Source organism: Pteronotus mesoamericanus, unplaced genomic scaffold, assembly GCF_021234165.1.
Source record: "Pteronotus mesoamericanus isolate MK-2021 breed Mesoamerican mustached bat unplaced genomic scaffold, CSHL_Meso_final contig_116, whole genome shotgun sequence".
In the NCBI taxonomy this organism is placed as follows: domain Eukaryota; kingdom Metazoa; phylum Chordata; class Mammalia; order Chiroptera; family Mormoopidae; genus Pteronotus; species Pteronotus mesoamericanus.
The window spans coordinates 9,529,802-9,544,307 of record NW_026555027.1 but is presented as its reverse complement, the minus strand read 5'-3'; the positions used below and the strand labels follow the sequence as shown (position 1 = coordinate 9,544,307).

Below are 14,506 nucleotides of genomic sequence, written 5' to 3'. Positions count from 1 at the left end.
TGCAAGTTATTGGTCATCTTCGGTGTGTCGATGTATAAGCACGGCCTTCCTTTTATTCTGTAGGACATGGGGCGGGGGGAGTGAGAATGATGAGCAGGACCCATTTCGTAAGCGCCCGCTGCACGCCTTCCACATGTGTCCGGGGTGGTGCTGTCACGTGACGGCTATTCGCTGGCTGTGAGAGTTGAAACCACACACCCTGATGACAGCCACAAGGACATCATAAATCTTGATTTCGAGCTTGGTGAGCAAAGGGAGAAGGGACGGAGTAGGCAGCACAGAGGCGGAGGCCAGGCACACTTGTGACGCAGGTCGCCTTCCCATCCCCACAGGGTTCCAGGGAGGGTCAGCCCTTGGAGACCGTTCACTTGACTTTAGCTGGATTCGAATCACAGGTAGCGCATCCTAAAGAGATCTTTGCAGATTAGCCAGAAACCCCCTCAAGGGCCCGAGGCTGAGATCATTCAACACTCAGCTTGTCCTGAACATCATGGCCGGGGCTTGGGGGCCCTAGGGACCAGCGCTGATGCAGTTGAGTGGGATGTAAGGTGCTTTATGGAAGAAAGGTTGGGTTAAAATGGGATCTCTGAAAGTTTTAGAAAATATATCTTGCCCTGACTGGTGTGGCTCTGGATCAGGCATCGTCCTGCGAACTGGTTCGATTCCCGGTGAGGGCATGTGCCTGGGTTGCAGGCGGGGGTCCCCAGCCTGTGCGCACTTGTGTGCGAGAGGCAACCAATCGATGTTCACACATCGGTGTTTCTTCTCTTTCTCCATCCCCTCCCCTCTCTCTGAAAATAAATAAAATCTTAAATATTTAAGTAGATTAGAAGCTTAATGGTTAATTTTTTGTGTGTCACCTTGGCTGGGCCAGGGTACCCAGACATTTGCTCAAACATCATTTGGGGTGTTTCTGCGAAGGCGTTTTTCGGGTGAGGTTAACATTCAAATCGGCGGGCTCTGGGTGAAGTAGGCTGCCCTCCGCAGTGTAGGTGGGTGCCGTGGTCTGAATGCCTGTTCCCCATCCCACCCTCAAAAAATCCCATGCTGAGATCCTAACCCCCCAGGTGAAGGCGTAGGAGGTGGGGCCTTTGGAGGCGACTCCAAAATGCATTTAGTGCCCGAATCAAAGAGGTGCCAATGCGCCTCCCGCCCCTTTCACCATGTGAGGGCACATGGACAGTGTGCAGCCAGGAAGCGGGCTCCCCCCTGACTGTGCCAGCACCCTGCCCTCCCCCTTCCAGAGCCCAGAGCTGAGCGAGACGGTTCTGGTGCTTATGCATGTGGCGATCTGTTACAGCAGCCTGGCCTGACCAGAGAGCAGGCTGTCTCCGCAGGTGGAGCTCTCCGGCTCAGCCCCCGTGGGCTCCTGTGGCAGCAGTGCCTCGGGTCTCTGGCCACGCGCCCTGCGGATTTGGGATTCTCGCGTCCCCATAACCATAAGAGCTACTTCCTTGAAATGAATTTCCTCCCTCCCCCATATATATATATATACGTCCTGTTGGTTTTGTTTCTCTGGAGAGCCCTGCTACAGACGTTTCCAAATCAACATGAACCTTTTCTCGCCGGTGCATGGGCAGACAAGCCTGGCCTTGACGCAGGTCTCATGGGCAGGTGCTAATCTAGAAAGATCTTAATGAAACCGAGGGTGCAGCAGCCCCAGAAACACAGAGTTGGACACAGGGACAGGAGCATCCAGACACAGAAGAGATGGACCTTCCTTGGGGGCCAAGCTCTGGCTCCAAGCCGACGGTGGAGACCTGCGCTTGCTGCAGCAACTGTGGGGACAGGGCAGGCGGAGGGCCCTGCACTGGAGGACTGACTTCATCCAGGCCGCTTCCCCACCAGGTGACTGACATCATGGGGCCCAACCTAACTAATGTCTGCTTTCCACCAGACTCCTCCCAGCAGCCCAGGGCCACTCAGAACAGCTTTACACGCTCAGCTCTCTCCCAAATATCTAGAGTTTCTCCCCTAAGTATCTAATCCCATTCACAGAGCCCCTTTCTGGGACCCTCTGGGGGGTGGCTGAACTCTGCTTCCCCCAGCAAACATGTCCCTGTCCTAATTCCTGGAAACTATGAATGTTGTTTTGCATGGCAAAGAAGAACTTGGCTGATGTGATGGAATCAAGATGGGGAGACTGTCCTGGACTATCCATGGGGACCCTAAATAGGATCACTCAGGCGGAGGGAGGCAACCTCATACAGGCGAGGAGACTGACACAGAGCCATGCTGGAGGAGCAGTGATTTCAGACTCGCAGCCTCCAGAAATCTGAAAGAATGTGTTGTTGTTGCTTTAAGCTGCCAAGTTTGTGGTCATAACTTCTGGCCTCCACAGGTGCCCTAAGAGAAAAGATGGGCTTCCTGGGACCTGGGCTCAGTCAAGCTTCCTGCATTGACTGACACCTGCAATGTCACAGGCACCTTGCTGTGGGGACCCCAAGGGAACTGTGGCGGAGGCAGCTGACGGGGAGGCTGGGTCTCCAGCACCAACATGTAGCCTGTTGCTTCCATGGCTGCACCCAGAGCTTCAAGTCCCCGGCAGGAACACAAGTCCTACTGGGTCACCAGGTTGGCTCAGATATTCCCTGGGGGTTTCTCTCTCCACCCCACACTGTGGTCTGCTTTTTCCATTTGCCTTAAAACTCTTTGTGTTTGTAATCCGCGCATTAACTTGGCTGCTCTACGAGGGATCCCTTATAACTCTCCACTTCACAAATGGGAAAATGCAGGCACTCAGGGATCGTGTAACTCACCTGAGTCACACAGCCCCTCCAGCTGGGATTGGAAGCCAGCATGCATGTCTCAGGCTGCGGTTTCCGGGGTTGGTCTCGGTCCCACTCCTGGGCGGGCCCCTCTCTCCATGGCCCCGGCCCACCTTGAAGTCCTCTTCCAGCCCAGCTGCACTCCCTGCCACTTCACTGCTTGCTCGATGAACAGTATGTTTCCTCCTTCCAGAGTCCCCATTCTTGGGGGAGCCTGGTGACAACAGTACTTGGCCTTCTGGGTCTGGGTCTGGGTCTGGGTCTGGGTCTGGGTCTGGGACTAGAGTGGCTGCCCAGGAAGCAGAGCTTGGTCCTTCCCTCCCCAGCCTCAGCTCCTGCCAGCTCTGCCTGGGCAGCCCCTTCAAGCCGTCTCTTCCCTCCCACCTAGCATGGGGCAGTGCCGGGCGCACTGAAAGGCACCGACCCTCCCTAGCTCCTCAAGGGGGATTCTCCATTTCCCAGAACCCGGTCCTCTCCCACAGCCGCTAGCCAGCCGCTGGGATTGCTTGTGGGGTCCACCCCTCCTCACTCGGCATTCCTGAGGGCAGCGAAGGGATTTCCGAGGTGGAGGCGTGAACTGTCAGCCAATCAGAGCAGCATGTCCAATCTACAGAATCCCAGGGTCTGAGGGTGCGGCTGAAGCGACCGGACGGGAGAGGTGGGCGCGCCCAGTCCGGCCCTCCAGCCTCACCGGCCGGGGACCTTAAGTTGGCCTTCCCAAACTCTGTTTTCCTCTGCCAGCTGCTGCCAGCCCATGGGGAGAAGAGCCAAGGCCACAAAATCCCGTCCCCTCCAGACCTCTGGGCCTGATAATGTGCCCCGCCCGGTGTAACCGGCTACATTTCCTCAAGCTGCGGTACTGGACAGAACTGGTTTTTTGGCTCCTGAAATGGGGTGAATTCCTGAGACACCCCCTCCCCCACCGATGTGATTTATGCGCACGCTCTGCTCTCCTCACCAAATCTTAAAATCTTATCCTTCCTTCCGGCACCCATGTCCCGGACTCCTCCGCCGCGACTTCTCCCTCCTCCTCCCCCTGCCGCGGCCCCAGTTCAGGCTACCGGTGCCCTTGATGGATACACGGAAAGAGCCTCTGGCCCTGCTCGCCAAGGCTAAAAAGGCGGGTGGCCCCCGCTTGGTCTCTTTAAATCCTGCACACCGACCTCCCAGGCTGACCCGGGGGGCGGAACCCTGGGGCTGAGCGCGGCGAGCCCACCCCAGTCGCAGCCAGCGCCCCAGCTCGGTCTGTCCCCTCCTGTAACGTGTGCCCGGTCTCCCAGCCCATTCCTTTTGCTCCCTCTCCTCTTTGCTCTTGTCCCCACAGGAATGTTAGCTTCCACAGGGCAGAGCTTCTGCCTTTTTAAACGCTTTTCTGCCCGGACTCACAGAGGACCTGGCCGGCAGCAGCCAGGTCTAACTCTGCACTAACTCTGTCGGGAAGGCGGCAGGGGCGCGGGGACCCTCCCCGCTTGGCTCCGCCCTCGCCTTGCACCTGGTCTCTCCTGACCCAAGAAGCCAGCCTCTGCCTCGGAATCAGCGGGGGCGTCGGGACAGACCCTTCCTGCCAGCTCCTCGGCGACTGGTCCTCCAGACCTGCGCTGGGTGCCTCGGAACCCAGGCCCCTCCCGGCACCCTCTGCGGGGAGAGCACCCTGTCCCCTCGTGGCCCCAGCTCGGGGGGCCACGCGGAGAAGAGACCCGGAGGGCTGGGCGCGATCGGGGAAGGGAGCAGACGGCGCGTTTAATCGCGCTCCGCCGCCCTTGCATAGCCCTAGCCAGACCCGAAGATTTGGGCGCCAGGTCTCGCCAACTTGGAGGAGCAAAGATGAAGTGGCTTCCACGGGGCGGGGAGGCGGGGGGGGGGGACGGCGGGTGCTTCTCCGAGCCTTTAATGTGAACACACGCTGGGGCACGTGACACAGCACCCAAACAGGGTCGCAGAGCAGAGCTGGGAGGCTGGAGGGGGAACCTGGGGCTGGACTGGACGTCGAGCCTGCCTGCCTCACCTCCTTCCTTCATTCATTCATTCGCTCGCGCCTGAACAGACGCGGCCCGCCCACTCCGCTCACGCGAGCGGGAAGGAGGAAGCCTACGGTCGGGACATTTGCGGGCCCCACGTTCTGCGCGACCTTGAGGGGCACCACTTAGCCTTCCAAGGCCCCTCCACAGAGCACCTGGCCGCTCTCTTCCCTCGTTCCACGCTCCCCCCAACTCCCCCGGCACCTACAGCACCCAGGCCGGTGGCCCGGAGCCCATCGGGGCGCAACTCTCAACCGCCTGAAAAGGGCTTAATTTTCTGGAGCTAGTGGCCGAGCTTCCGTTCCGAGGAGCTGTGCCAGAGACTCAAGGCTGGGGGTGGGGCCAAGGAAGAGGGTGGGGCCAGGGGCGGGGCGGGGTGGGACGTTCCCTCGAGCCGGCAGTCTTTCCTAAGCGCTCGGCACTTGAGTTCTCCCAGCGACGCGAACGCTGTGCACTCCGGAACTCCAAAGGCTCCCACCGCCCGAGGGTCCCGCACCCGGACGTCTTCGCTTCTATCATGGCGCTGAGAAGGTGAGGGGCCGTCGGTCGGGCCCTGCGGGACCTGGGGAAGACGCGGAGGCTCCACAGCAGGGAGCTGGTGCCCTGGAAGGACCGACCGAGGGCGCCCTGGTGGCCGCGGCCAGGGACCTGCTCACCTGGCTGCGTAGCACCGGGATCGCGCGAGGATGGGTGACCGGGAGCGGGGCGGCATCGGGCAGGGCCGGCATCGGGCAGGGCCGGCGGGCGCGGTTACTTGCTGGCCTGGGGCAGCGCGGGGTCGGAATGGGGGGACGGGGTGGCGAGGAGCTGGGGGTGGGGGCCGAACCCCCGGCAGAGCGTGGGTGTGCTGGGGGCGGGGTCCCTAGAAGGGAAGGGAAAGCGCTCACTACCCGTCTGGCACTCTTCCCTACTCTCCTCCCCCGGCCCTAGAGAATTGCCCAGAGGTGGAAGAATGGAGAATATGATTATCTCGAAGGCCGGCTCGTGCCCTGTTTGGCGACACGCCCCGGCCCCCACACGCCAGGCATTTCCCCTCCCCGGTTAGATTAGAAGAGCCAAAGGTGGCGCCGCCTGTGTCCAGCCGGCCCGTCGCGCCTGCTCTCCTGCCAGCCCGAGGGTGCACAGCTTTGTTCCTAGCTTTTTTTCAAGATACCACCTTCAGGGCACATGACAGGGTGAACAGCCTCTGCCTCCCTTGATAAACTGGTCCCCAGCTCTCCCATCCGGTTAGAAACGTAGGTAATTTTAGGCCGTTCTGTCTCCTCAAAAGGAAAAAAAAAAGTACTGCCATGTCCCTCCCACCAGCCACCCTCCCCTGGGAATGGTGGCCCTGCCTGTGCCTTCTGTCTGACCCAAGAAGGGTGGGCTGGGGCAGGAAGCAAGGTCGTGAGGGATGCGGGCAGGGCTGGTGGGCCTGGGGGTGGGGTGGGTAGTGTTCGACAGCAAGGGTCAGAAGACCCCCCCCCACACACACACACAGGGAGAGGGTACAGAGAGTAGGCAGGCAGCCCCCAGGACAGGGCACACTGTGTCGCCTGCAGGAGCCCAGCGCCTGTGCCCAGAGGCCCTGACAGGTGCGCGTGTGCATCCTGGACCCTGAGCGCCGACAGGGCGGGCTCTGGGGCCACAGAGGAGTTCTCCCAGCTTTGTATTTTAGAAGGTTGCTCTGGCTCAGGGGAAGAGGGCCAGAGGGGTCGAGACTGGAGGCAGAGGTATCACAGCTGTCCCCACAAACAGGGAATGGTTGCCCCAACAGGGGCAGTGAGGACAGGCTCACCTACAGGCTGTGGCCTCTGTGGGACATGGAGGAGCCTTTGGTGGCAAGGGATTTGCCTCTGTGCAGAGTCAGATGACAGCTGTCGGGGTGGGGAGGGGGTCTCCGTCCAGAACTCAGGGCACATGGCATTCTGGGAGGCCAGCAGGAAGGGGTGGCTAGGCTGAAGGGTGCAAAGACTCCCAGGCGGAGGTGCCAGGAGCCTCGGAAGTGCACAGGTTTTCACCCCGGCAGCCCCGCTGCCCACAGCTGAGAGGAGCCTTCCCGTTTGGTTTCAGAATGAGTATGTCCACAGAGGGCTGGCCTGCGGCTCTCCGACTGCCATGGGGCATCTCAGGTCTCCTCTGCCTCCCAGAAATTAAATGCAACTCTTGCTATAGATACTTTGAAAGTGGGGTTTGGGTTTGTTTTTGTTTTTGTTTTTTTCTTGATTTCATACAATTTCTTGGAATCCCTCCCTGCATGGCTAGGGCACCAGGAGATCAAAGGCTGTGACCTCGGGAGTATCTTTCACTGCCCTTTATCACGCGTTGTTTTGGAGGGGGTTGTTAACACGGGAGCTGGCCGGCTGCAGGGGCTGCTGGCCCCTCAGGGCTGGCTGTGCTGGGCAAGGAGGCAGATGAACCTTGCCACGCGGTCCTCGCTGGTGGGCAGGCTGTCAGCGGACGTGCTCGGTTTTCTCCGACGGGGGCAACCCGCTCCCGCCCTGGGGAACAGTCCTCGCTGTCTGGAAGAAGCGGGGCTCACCTGCCTCTCTGGTTCCTTTCCAGGGCCGTCCTGTCCCTAATGCTGCTCAGCGGCCTGCGAGCTGGTAAGTTCGATGGACCTCGTCCTCCATTCGGAGAGCAGCTCCAAGCCCTTCTGTGCAGTGGTGGGGCGCAGGGTTGCAGCCATCAGCAGGGGCCCCGCCCCAGCCCTTCTTGCTTTTCCAGGGGCCCCTGTGAGAAAGCTGGGCCCCAGGCCTGGGTAATGTGTGGGGTTGAAGGCCGCAAAGAGGACGCTTGTCCAGACCCCATCGTTCTGGTTTTATCATGTGTGAGGTGTAGGTGGCACGTACTTCCTCCCATGTGTTTCAGCCCTCCGCTTTCCAGATGAGCAAGGCTTCCTTTTCTTCGGGGCCTCTTTGCCCCAGTGAGCCCAGGGGGCGCCCCCAGAAACCACAGCTTCCAGAAGAGCAAGGACAGGGATGTGCACTGCAGCGGGGACCAACACCTTGCCCGGCCTCCCAGCTCGGAGGGTGGCAGCCAGGGGACACGGCCATTTTACCTGCAGGCGTCCAAGTGTTTATATAGTAGGTGAAGTCAGTCTGGACACGCCACCTGCTTTCTTGACGTAGTGCAAGCAGCGTTTTAAGGCTGTTGTTGAGAAACTAATGTTTTCCTTCAAATGTCTAAATTTTTGCAAAACCTCTTTAGCTTGAATGAATTATAAGCTCCCAAGAAATGGCAAAGATAGCCCAGAAGGGTCCTGGTGCCCACCCCGCTATTCCCAACACTAGCAGCCTCTTACGTACCAACAGGAAGTCAGCCGCAGCCAACCCAGTGCAGAATTTTGCGTACCGCAAATTCTGAACTTTTAAACTATTGCATTCCTATGTGTAGCTAACGAATCCATTCCTTTTCGGCTGAAATGAGTTTGAATTGGTGTTTGAGAGGGTTCCCCTCAACCCCACCAGAGTAACTTCACAGGCTAAGAGCCGCAAAAGCCAAACATTGTGCTTTTTGAATCATTGCAGATACTGAAGAGAAAGAAGTCCAAGCAATGGTGGGCAGTAACATCAAGCTCCGCTGCATTCACCCCAAAGAAAAGAGTTTTGATTTAAATGAACTTCATGTTTATTGGCAAATCAGTGTTACTGGCACGCCAGAAAGTGTGACTTACTACCTGTCCGGGAACAGCTCCGTGGGCCATGACAATAACCAGTACAAGGACCGGGCCAAGATGTCACTGGACCGCATGAAGCAGGGTGACTTCTCCCTAAGCCTGTACAACATCACCCCCCAAGACGAACAGAAGTTTAACTGCCTGGTGTTCAGGAACTTAGACAAGATTTTGGATATTGTGGTCACGCTGCACGTGGCAGGTAAGAGTATCGATGCCGATACCAGCTCCCTCCCGGCTTCCTGCCTGGAGAAGGCACCCATGGGGCCCCACTCCAGGCTCACGCTCCGGTTTCTTCCCCTGACAAGAAGCCTGGTCCCCAATAGCAGCCTTCTGCTTAACAGCGTGAATCTGAATTGGCTGAAACATCACTCAGCTCGTAAGAAAGTTTTTCATAACCTGCGGCTTCCTGGTTTCACAGAAACGCCCCTAATCTGGCCACCTTTGCCTTGAACTCACCAGCTCAACTCAGACTAGATTTTTAAAGGAAAAGTGGGAAGGAATGCTATCTAAGGCAGTTTGGGGGTCAATTTAGGAGGAAAATTCAAGCCCATCACGATGCTCAGGGCACCGTTTAGTTCAGAAATGCGCTATGTTCGTGTCAGGTGACTGCAAGCTGCCCGGGGCCCTGAATGCGAGGGAGACTGGCCTCTGTCGCACGGGGATGGGGGGCCATCACTGCCCACAGGCTCAGTGACTCTGAGCAGAAGGCGTGGCTCTCGGGCAGAATGAGGTCCACACGCCTGCCCAGACTGTGGCCCTGGCCTGCTTCTCCACCAGGCTCAGGGCACGCCTCTCCTCTAACTTGGCGCGGGGCGCTGGGCACCCCTCCGTTTCTGACCGTCAGAGCCTGGCCTCCCTCACTGCCCACGTCCCTCCCCCGCAGCAAACTACAGCATGCCCGTGGTCATCACCCCCGCGAGCACCGCCCAGGACGAGGAGCTCACCTTCACCTGCATGTCGACGGATGGCTACCCCAAGCCCAATGTGTACTGGATCAACAAGACGGACAACAGCCTGCTGGACGAGGCCCTGCAGAACAGCACGGTCTCCCTGAACGCGCGGGGCTTGTACGATGTGGTCAGCGTCCTGAAGATCCGGCGGATCCCCAACGTGAATGTCGGCTGCTGCATCGAGAACGTGCTTCTGCACCAGAACCTGACTGTCAGCAGCCAGACAGGTAAGGTCCCCCGGGCTCTGCAGGGTCAGCCCCAGGTTGGGGGCCTGGGGTGACGGGAGATCTCAGGCAGAAGACAGAGCCCCTGTGAGGTCAGCCCTCAGCAGCATCAGAAGGGTAGTTGGAAGGGAGAGGAGGGAAGAGTCAGGTGTGCGGGGACGGAATTTCCATGTCTGCGGGGACGGGCACAGGGCTGGGTGCTCCGTGCACACTTACTTGGCCTAATCGTCACTCGTGGGGTCAGTTTGGAGACCCATTTCACAGATGAAGGACTGAGGCTCTGAAAGGCTATGTGACACTTCAGAAGCCCCAGAACTAGGAAACGACAGTGTCAGGATCGAAGTCCACACCTGCACAGCACCACCCCATGCTCTTTGCCTTTGGGCACGGGCCCCCCACCCCCGCCATGCTATGGGGTCCAGCTGGGCCTGGCTGGTGGCCCGAGGCTGCTCCCTGGAAGGGGCGCAGACGGGCGACTCCTTCGTAGAGGCTGCAGGCTCTCCCAGAGTGTTGAGATGAGGGGTAGAAGGTGGAGGTGCATCCGTGGGCCGGGGCTGCTGCAGGAAAGGGGTGCCCATCTCGTGACCTGTGGGGCTCAGGGCACAGTGGGAAGGGGTACAGGGCTTCTGGTTCAAAACTTACAAGACCCCAAGGTGGTGACGGCAGAGCATGACACCAGCTCTGGCCCTCCTGAGTGGGGCCCGGAGGCCCGCCCCGGTCGCACGGCGAGAGGCCGGCTGTGACCTACGGTGCGGGCGAAGCGCGCAAACGTGCGAGGGGAACTAAGCCAGTCCCAAAAGGTCACACGCTGTATGATTCCTTTTATATGAAATACCCAGATGGGCAACTGCTTAGGGACAGAGAGCAGGTTGGAGGTTGTCAGGGGCTCGGAGACGGGGTGAGGAGTGACCGCCAGGGCTGCGGGTTTCCCTCTGGGCGATGAAGACGTCCTGGCCTGAGATAAAGGTTGCGACTGCACTGAACGTGCCACTGAATCGTTCGCTTTAAGGTAATTAAATTCCATGTTATGTAAAAAAATTCACCTCGATTTAAAGACAGCAGTAAAGCTGGGAAAGGGTTAAATTAAGTTGAATGTAAAAAGCCAGAAAGAACCTGTGCTTCTGGCGCGGCCCTGCTCAGACAGGTGGGCAGGAGGCGCACCTGGGAGAGAAGGCCCTTCTTGCCTTCAGCTTTATATTTTAAAAAAATCACATGATGTCAGGGAAGTTCTTTGAAATGAATACTTTCTTTTTCAAGATGAAGGAAGACCTTTCCCTCCTCGCCCTCTGAGTCGTGCATTATTTTCCTCCTTCCCGTAGCGGAACCCAATGGGACCAACGCCGGCATCATGGGGAATCGTGATAGCACCCCCGGGGAGGGCCCAGGCAGCCCCCACGTGGAGAAAACTGTGGCCCTGCCTGCTGTGCTGATCGTGATGCTTGTGGCAGTGGCACTGGTAGTGGCCTGGAAGTGCAGGAGCCGGTGTCCCCGCTGGAACTATGCAGGTACCAGGTGGGGGCACGTGTAGATAAATGGTTGGCTTTTACGTGGGGGGAGTCAGCGTTTTTGCCTTTTTCAAGCTGTTTAAAAACTCTGCGAGAAGTTGGTTTCATGCATTGCCGTTTTAATGGTGTTAACATCCTGAGCGTGCAGAGCTCCGCCAAAGCCCCCGCCGGTGGATTTGAAGCCCGAGGTCTAGGGCTCCATATTCCTGACATCGTCTCCCAGGTTTGGGGTGGGGAGGATGGGCTCCAAATCTACCGGTCAGCATGGAGTTCATTTCTGTGGAAGCTGAGCAGTGCATCGGCCAGGCCTCAGACGATGCCCTATGTCCCGGGCACAGAGTAGCTCAATGTGCTCCTCCCGCACTTACACTTACAAAGCATCTGCCCCAAGAGCAGCCTGGCCTGAGGACACCTCCCTTGGGAGTCTGATCCCAGCCCGAGCACTCAGGCCCCTGGCATCTTCAGATTGGCCCCTTCCCACTCTTCGCAGCCCACCCTGAGCATTTCTGGTTTGTTCCAGCAGGTGCCCAGTGTTCGAGGCCAGAGCTGGAGTTGACTGGTGAGTTTTCCAAGAGGCGGGGAGGTTCGGGGAAAATGTGTACAGGTTACAAGGGCCCCGGGGACTTGGCAGCCACTCTCTCAGTGTTTGCCATTTGGCACGAGCGATACTTGGTGACTAGGACATAGGCACTTCCATTTTCAGAGACACTGAAACCCCCAGGGAAGACATTTCTTGCCTGCCCTCTTCAGCACGTAGTCCTGTCCACGCGGCCACTTGCTGACGTTCAGTTACGGAATTTGGCAAACGTACACCGGGCAGGGAGAATAAGTAGGACGAGGACCCCCCGGCACCTCCACCAAGCTTGCATTAGCCATCCTCGTGGCCTCTGTGCATGCACCCCACCCCCGCCCTGTCTGCACGGGGTTCTTGAGGGAGTCCAGACACTGAGTCCTTCCTAAAAGAGCAGTTATCCAGTGTTCCCTGGGTGAGCCGAGCAACCCGCAGTCCTGGGAGCAAAGGTTGTTGTGACTGCCATCCCAGTTGGGGAAATATGTTCCCCTACAGCCTCTGGTTTCCCACCAGCAGGTGCCCGAGGCTGTGAGCAGCTTTGCAGTCCGTCAGCCACCTTAGGCAAATAACTGCTCCTGACCGAGCCACACGTCTCCACCTGCAGGGAGGGTCGGCCCAGGTGCCCCAAGCGCGCACCGTGAGCGGGCCCGCCTGCCACCAGGTGAGCCTGGTTCAGGTCGGCTGGCTGGCTGCGGGAGCTCACTCTCGCGGCCCACGTGAGCCAGTTTTAGGTAATCTGGAACACAAGGTGCTGGAAGCTTGGGGCCTGCCTGATCTGAGTGCGGTGAAGCGTGCTGTTGGCAGGCAACCATCTTGAACCCCTTGGTTTCACCTTCCTGAGCCCTGAGAAAATCTCTTTGCCTCCGAAATGCAAATGAACCGGCGCAGTATTTCACCTCCCTCTCCCTTCTCTTTCCTTCCAAGACCATGTTTGATGAGAGCTCACCATCCAGGAGATGGACAAGGCTTCTGTGAGGTGTCACCAAGAGGGACGTCAGAGGCAGCTTGAGAATTGACTCCATCAGGCCGGTGGCAAAGGGAGGTTATTGGCCCCACCTGTACCATTAACGCGGGGCTTCATGGACACGAAGCCTCGTTGGTCTTGGAGGGGACAGGCAGGGGCTTCCCCTGGAAAGACCGCACTTGACCCTAGGGAGAATGTGCCTGGTGTTGCTCTGTCCCCAAGTGAGGCCCTTTCTAACGGGCTGGCAGCTCTGGAACACACCACACGCCGCCACGTGAGCGGTGCCCCACCTTCGCTGCCAAACACAGCAGAAAGAGACCTCAAGATGCCTCCTTCCCGCCACCAGCCCCGGAGAGTCCTTGGCGCTCTGCTCGATGTCCCGGAGGCACGCTGCAGGGTGAGGGGTTCTGAGAGTGACAGGAGGCCAGCGCCACGTGGAAGGAAGAATGAAGGCATCCGCGCTCTTCCGGGACGGCCTCTGCTGGGCAGGGGTTGATGGAGGGCGTCTGCCAGGGCACCTCTGGGGGTCCGTGCACGTGTGCGAGTCCCAGGAGACGCAGGAATGGTCACCACGGAAAGACCCCCAGGATTCACTGTCGTCTGGGATACTCGCCGGGAACCACACTCAGCCTCGGTGGTGGTGGTGGAAAGCTAGGTCCCCCTCCTGCACAAGCACAGCGGAATTTTACGCAAAGAGGGCTGCTGCTGGCGCCCACGGACTGGGCGGCGTGGATGCAGAGGGCACAGCCAGCGGTGTGGCAGTGCTTCAGAATGCGCAGTAACCTCCTCAGGGAGCCGGCTGGGCAGCTCCCGTCACGCCCTGCGCGGTCGCCACGGCCTCTCACCTGGCCACTCCCAAGAACCTGCAGAGTCCGATAGAGGCCTCGGCATGAACCCCGGGTTCCTCAGAGCCCACCAGGCCCCCAGGGGATGGGAGATGGGCCGTGGTCCTGGCCCTTCCTGGGCAGTTTCCACGTTGTTGCCTGGAATGAATCTTGGAGTGTAATGTTTCCAGGAGGTTCTGCAATGGAGGCTGTCAGGTAACCCAGGCGTGTACACCCAGAAAAATGGGGCCTGTGGTTCTGCCCGTGGTCATTCCACACTGATGGACCCCAGACCCAGACTTGGGGCAGAAGTGAGGACCTGGCTCCGTGGTGAAGGCAAGTTTCACACTTGTCATGAGAAAGCCTTCGTTTGTCTTTGTAGCAAAAAGCCCTCCCATGGCTTTTAAGTGAATGTGATGAGGGACCACCCAGACTTTAACATGGAAGCATTAGAAGATGAATGTCATCCCTAAAAGAGTGACAGAAGGGTCACTAACTGCCTTTGGAGCCAAGAAGCGCTGGGCTGTGGTGCCGTCCTCTGCCCCTGACCCTGATGGACCCTGGAGGCGCTCGGCCGGGACCTCAGCCGGCCCGGACCTCAGCCGGCCGGGACCTCAGCCGGCCGGGACCTCAGCCGGCCGGGACGGGGCAGCCACGCAGGGAAGCTGAGTCCGCTTCCAGCTTTTCCTTCCTGGGGGAGGCGGCAGGGGGCTGGGCGCGCCTGCTTCTGCCCCATTACCTCTGGGCCCCTGCCCCTCAGCCCTTGCTCTCCACGCCCGCCGCCCTCGGGCCTGGGGACGACAGACTGGCTCCTGGGACGCAGCACACTTCCGTGTCCTCTAGGCCTGCCCTTGTCCCCACTCCCCCGCCCCCCAGTTCGCTGTCTGCTTCCTGAGCCACACACCAGCCAAATGCGCGTGTTTGACATCCCTTCCTGCAAACCCAATGTGAGAGAATTCCCGACGTGAGCTGTGTCAAGCGGCTGCGGTCAGCTCGGCTCGTCCTTTCTGCAGGTCTGAGGCCC

The 14,506-nt window shown here is 59.0% G+C and overlaps 1 protein-coding gene across 2 annotated transcripts; it reads left to right on the top strand.

Annotated features, from left to right (window-relative positions):
* Positions 1-5,209: 5,209 nt before the first annotated feature.
* ICOSLG (inducible T cell costimulator ligand) lies at positions 5,210-13,921 on the top strand. 2 transcript variants are annotated; one of them, XM_054576391.1, is made up of 7 exons: positions 5,210-5,317; positions 7,331-7,371; positions 8,296-8,643; positions 9,328-9,621; positions 10,938-11,123; positions 11,647-11,682; positions 12,619-13,921. In XM_054576391.1, exons 1-7 carry the CDS (start codon positions 5,304-5,306, stop codon positions 12,627-12,629), a joined length of 930 nt encoding a protein of 309 aa, XP_054432366.1. In that variant the 5' UTR covers positions 5,210-5,303; the 3' UTR covers positions 12,630-13,921. The 2 variants fall into 2 exon arrangements, with proteins under 2 accessions (XP_054432366.1, XP_054432357.1); XM_054576382.1 differs by having other exon boundaries at positions 11,644-11,682.
* Positions 13,922-14,506: the final 585 nt, after the last annotated feature.